This window comes from Euprymna scolopes, chromosome 44, assembly GCF_053919585.1.
Source record: "Euprymna scolopes isolate OS-2025 chromosome 44, ASM5391958v1, whole genome shotgun sequence".
NCBI lineage: Eukaryota > Metazoa > Mollusca > Cephalopoda > Sepiida > Sepiolidae > Euprymna > Euprymna scolopes.
In genome coordinates, this window is record NC_136525.1 from 11,107,288 (window position 1) to 11,113,287 (window position 6,000).

The 6,000-nt window shown below is 32.5% G+C and overlaps 1 protein-coding gene across 1 annotated transcript in view; it reads left to right on the forward strand.

The window, feature by feature from the left end:
• The window catches only part of LOC145268689 (uncharacterized), a 1,072,728-nt gene that overhangs the window by 742,375 nt on the left and 324,353 nt on the right, over positions 1 to 6,000 (forward strand). The window contains exons 166-167 of the mRNA XM_080124201.1: positions 103 to 132; positions 5,926 to 6,000. The exon at positions 5,926 to 6,000 is cut by the window's right edge and continues 192 nt beyond it. Coding sequence (XP_079980327.1) covers positions 103 to 132; positions 5,926 to 6,000 — 105 coding nt within the window. The remainder of the gene's footprint in view (positions 1 to 102; positions 133 to 5,925) is intronic.

The window sequence follows — 6,000 nt, forward strand, 5'->3', positions numbered from 1 at the left end:
TGCATTATTTTTTTGTGTTGATTTGGTTTTATTTGAAATTCTTGAAGTCAATAAAAATTGTGCAGTTAGTTATGCAACATATTTTTTATTCTGGTTTGGTAGAGCCCGTTTTTGAGGAAGAGATTCAGAGTGGTGAGTTTTATTGTGTAGGCCATTGGAAATGAATCTTTCGTTTATTTGATATTGAAATTTATCAAAGATTCATATCTGGTCATCTTCTATTTCTTTCCATGTTGTTTGGAATTGGTTGACAATTTTCAATGTTGCTTTCTGTGTAATCCGTCATTATTTCATGTCCTGTGTCATGTCGGAAATTTTTACGTTCTTTTCGAGTTTTTTATTTTGTTTTTTTTTTTACATCGTGGTCACCACTTATCAAGGCCCGGAAGCCACTCAAGGATAAGGGTTATTGCAAGTACATTACGTTAGTGTGGAGATTTGATGAAGTGTTTAATTAAGGGGGCGGTTCATTATGAATTTGTTAACGTTGGACTTGAACACATCCAAGTTGTAGTCAGGTGGGAAGCAGGCATACGGAACAGAGTTCCACAGGCGTGCAGTTCTAAGAAAGAAGCTTTGTTCATGGAATCCACGTTTTGATTTAAGCACAGATAAAGAGTGGGGGACATTTTTCACAGTGGATTCAGCTAGACGGGTGTTTCTCAAATTGACATTAAATTAATTCTTAGCTTTTCTTGATATTTATATTATGTTTGCTTTCAATTTTCTTTGATTTCGGAATGTGAAATCGTTTATGAATCTTCTGTAAATATCTGCAGGCGACTCAAGTTTAATTTGGAATCACGATTCAATCTTATTTTTATTTTTTTATTTTGTAAAGATTTGAACTTAAACTTCGATTTCATTTCTTCGTGTCTATAAAATCCATTGACAAATTTTCATATTGTAATTCATCAAATATCTATGACTGTTCTTTTGTTTATTTCCGTATTGTTTGGAATTGATTGGCAATTTTCAATGTTGCATTCTGTGTTGTTTGTTATTTCATGTCCTGTATTATATTTAAGATTTTCTTCTGTCCATTGCGCCCATTAGTTCAACTTTCTCAAATTCGCATTAAATTTAGAGCCTTTTCATCATACTAAAGTCAGGTGTATTGCTTTTTTTTTGTCTATGTATAGTAGGTCATTTCTTCCTCTTTTCCCTTTTTAGCATCCTTTTTATTCTTCAGGAAGTAGTCTGCGATTATGAAGAGAGTGGTAAATTTGTTCTCTCAGTTGTGATGTTAATATTTTCCGTACCGTAGGTAAACATGTTGCTGGGGGTGATTCCTTTTTTTTTGTGTCTTTTTGCACCAGTGTGGTTCTACTTTTAATTATCCATTCTGGCATGTCTGCTTCATCGATGCATTTTTTTCAGTTTTTTTTCACATGGTGATGTGAATTTATTATTATTATTATTATTATTATTATTATTATTATTATTATTATTATTATTACATTACTAGCATTTCAGCCCGGCGTTGCCCGGGTGTTTGGAGGTGTATGTTGAGCAAAAAAAAAAAAAAAAGATATTTTTTTTTACTTTGACCCTTATTATGGCCTCTTAATATTTATTGTTTTGGGCTCAAATCATATTATTAAGTTAGATCCATGTCCAAGGAACCTATATCTAAAATTTTAAGTGTTTAGACCCAAAATTGGCGGAGGAGTTGGTTAGAGTTCTCAAAGGTCAAATCGTTTAACTTTTACCCCTTATCAGCCAAATTTCTCGCTGAAAACTGATTACAAAGATTTTCCCAAATCTCAGTATCCTGTATATCAAATTTCGAGTCTGTAGACTGAAAATTGACAGAGTTATTGCGTGGGGAAAATGTACACAGACGTACACACAGACACGTTCACTTTTATAGATATAATAGATTATTTTTTCGACATGCTTGACCTTCTATTTGCACTATTTTTTATTGTTATTAGCTATTGCTGTTATCATTCATACTTAGTATATCCATTTACCTATATTTATTTATACACGTTTAGTTTCATATTTCTACTTGTCTACTTTATTTTATGTATGTGTAGGAATATATACTAGTATCTTTGGTTGGTAAACTGTGTATGCACCTAGGTATATACATATCTACGTGTGTGTATATACAGGGTGTTTCAAAAGTCTTGGGAACATTACAAGTTATTAAAAATCGCTATGGTCCCAAGACTTTTGAAACACCCTGTATATTGTGATATTAGGGCCATTTATAAGTTGTTGTTTTTTTTTACACAGTGGTCACCACTTATCAAGGCCCGGAAGCCACTCAGGGATAAGGGTTATTGCAAGTACATTACGTTACTGTGGAGATTTGATGAAGTGTTTACTTAAGGGGGGCGGTTCATTAGGAATTTGTTAAGGTTGGACTTGAACACATCCAAGTTGTAGTCAGGTGGGAAGCAGACAGACGGAACAGAGTTCCACAGGCGTGCAGTTCTAAGAAAGAAGCTTTGTTCATGGAATCCACGTTTTGATTAAGGTACAGATAAAGAGTGCGGGAAATTTTTCACAGTGGATTCGGCTGGACTGGTGTTTTTCGTGAAAGATTGGCGAGGGGGGACCAGAGATTAGAGCTCAGACGAGCCCCTGCCATGCAAATAACGATAAAACAAGGATAGGCTCGCAACGTCTCTTCTGTGGGAGAGAGGTTGCAGGGTAGAGAAAAGGGCATCCCTCACTAAGCCACGAAGTCTATTTTGTACTCTGTCAAGGCAGGATAGGCTGTTTTTAGCAGCTCCTGCCCAGATATGGCAGAAGTATTCCATCCTTGGATGTACTTGGCTTTTATATAGATAGAGAATTGCATCAGTAGTGAGATATCTTCTGGAGCGGTAGAAGGATCCCACCATCTTTCCAGCGACCTTGGCAACAGACTTGATGTACGTGTTCCATTTCAGATCAGGAGTAAAGGTCAAACCCAGAAGCTTGTCAAAACACGGGGCCTCTCCCAGACGAGAGCCATCCATCCCAATTGATGCCAGATGGGGATCAGAGAGTTTCTGATGCTATGTTTTTATTATTGGAAAACAAGGAGTTTTCACAGAGGCCATCAAAGATCTCTCCTTGAAAACAACCGGTGGTGTTGCCTGGAAGCTGAGTGACAAGTCTCCCCAGATTTCCAGTACTCTTCACCTCTTTCGATAATATTTGTAAATAAATTTGTGTTATGGTAACAGCTACTTACTATTGATTTCTCGCTGGCAGCGGCCATTGGTCTCCACTGAAATTTGAGTGGCAATAAGCTTCCCAAGGTCCTAGCTCTCTTCCCATTTGTCTAGTTGTTATTGTTGTTGTTATTATCATTATTTGCTGTGCTAATCTGTGAACAAATATTAAGTATTTGATTTTATTTGAAAATGTGAAACGTGATGTGAATCCTCTGTAAATATCTGTAGGTGATTCACGTTAAGACGAGAATGAAGAATTGTTTTTCTTTTTTTCTTTTTGTAAAGTCTTAAATTAATACAGAGCTTTTCTTCGTATTCTTTGTGATATTTGGATCTTGTATAAGTTTTTTTCTAATGCTATGCTATTATTATTGTTTGCTTTGATTTGAAAACGTGAACCCTGATGTGAATGTTCCGTAATATCTGTAGGTGATTCACATTGAATTATGTATCCAGAATTATTTTTATGTTCCTTTTTCGTTCATTAGTTCAACCTTTTCAAATTGGATGTAAATTAATCATTATTTTCGTAGATTTTAAACAATTTTGATATTGAAAATTCATCAAAGATCCGCGTTTGCTCATTTTGTTTCTTTTCATATTGTTTGGAATTGATTGGCATTTTTCAATGTTGCTTTCTGTATCATTCGTTCTTAATTTCATGTTCTGTATCATGTCGGAGACTTCTACGTCCCCCTCTCCTCCATTGGTCCATCTTTTCTAAAATTTGATTCAAATTATTTCATCGATTTTTCTTCATATTTATATTATATATGTGCGTCTAATTTTCTTTGTAATATTTGGACCTTGTATAAGTTGTTTCTAATGCTATGCTATTATTGTTGTTTGCTCTGCTAAGCTTTAAACACATTCTGAATATTTAATTTGGTTTGGAAAAGTGTAACCGAGTGTAATCTTCCGTAAATATTTGTAGGGGATTAACATTGAATTGGAAATCAAGAATTCCTATATTTTTTTTTTTTTTTTTTTGTAAAGATTTCAACTTAAACTTCTCTTTCATTTACGTTTCCTTTTCGTTCATTGGTTCGATCTTCTCAAATTGGATGTAAATTAATCATCATTTTCGTAGCTTTAAAAAATGTTGATATCGAAAATTTATCAAAGATCAATGGCTGCTCTTTTGTTCATATCCATATTGTTTGGAATTGATTGGCAATTTTCAATGTTGCTTTCTGTGTCATTTGTCATTACTTCATGTTCTGTATCATGTCGGATATTTGTACGTTCTCCTTTCGTCCATTTGGTCCATCTTTTCTAAAATTTGCTTGAAATTATTTCATAGCTTTTTCTTCATATTTATATTATATATGTGCGTCTAATTATCTTTGTGATATTTGGACCTTGTATAAGTTGTTTCTAATGCTATGCTATTATTGTTTTTTTTTTCTGCTAACCTTTAAACACATTGTGAATATTTAATTTGATTTGGAAACGCGGAACCGGATGTGAATATTCCGTGAATATCTGTAGGTGATTCTCATTGAATTGGGAAATCAGGAATTATTTTCTTTTTTTTTTCTTTTTGTAAAGATTTCAACTTAAATTTCTCTTTCATTTATTTTTTCCATAAAATTCAATTTTGTTACTTGGAATTGTTTGACAATTTTCGATTTTGCTTTCTGTGTCATTAATCATTGTTCTGTGTATTGTCTTATGTTGGAGATTTTCACGTTCTCTTCTCCTCCATTGGTTTGATTTTCTCAAATCAATACTTTTGACAGCGTTTCTTCAAATTTGTTATATTTGCTTATAATTAATGCTATGCTAATATTATTGTTTATTCTGCTTACCTTTGAACGAATCTAAAGTATTTGATTTTGAATATATTAACTCGGTTGTGAATCTGCTAGAAATACCTTTAACTGGTTCACATGGAATTGGGAATCACCACGCCGTTTTCTTAATTATTTCAATTAAAAAAAATATTGTCAATAGTTCGGCTTGAACACTTCATTTTCTGCGGATAAAATACATATCTATTTTATTGTTTGTATTCCTGAAATTCTGTGTATTTTTACATTGACGAAGTAGTTGACGAAAAATATTGTAAGGGACAAAATTATTGACAATAGATAATGTTATGGAGAAAGTCATTGACAACAGCTTGTGTAATTTAAAAAAAAATTCATGCACTACAGGTAAGTTAATAGACAAAGTAATAAACAAAAAAAGTAATTAAAAAAAAAATTAATGCACTACAAGGGAAACCGATTGTGCAGTTAAAGTTCCAAAAAAAATAATCTTTAATTGACGATATAATTAACAACAGAAAAAATAAAAGACAAAATATAGATATTATAATTAAATCAAAAATATAATTTTTTCTTTTTATCTTTCATAAAATATAAATACTTCAGTATTGATAATGAAATAATCGTTCTATCTTTCTAATTCTTCTATTCATTTATTTCACTTCAGTTTATTTCTAAAAATACTTATTCCAAACGGGAAAAATTTTAGAGTAGAGACTTTAAAACTTACTCACTGAACATTTACTGAAATATTTCTAAACTTGTATTGAAATTATCACCTTTTCATAACGATAATTTCTTATAATAATCAATTTGTTTTGAAAATACTTATTCCGGATGAGAAAACATTTAATATGGAGACTTTTTCTTTTACTCATTGAACAATTACTTAATTATTCCAACGCCCCTTGTAGACATGGAAACATTACTTGTAATGATCTTCCTCTTCTTATTGTGAACCGGACTTTTATTTCTAGAAATCAAAGCTGAATTCACAAAGAAATTGACTGACGTGAAATTGAAAGAAAAAGAAACGGCCAGGCTTGAATGTG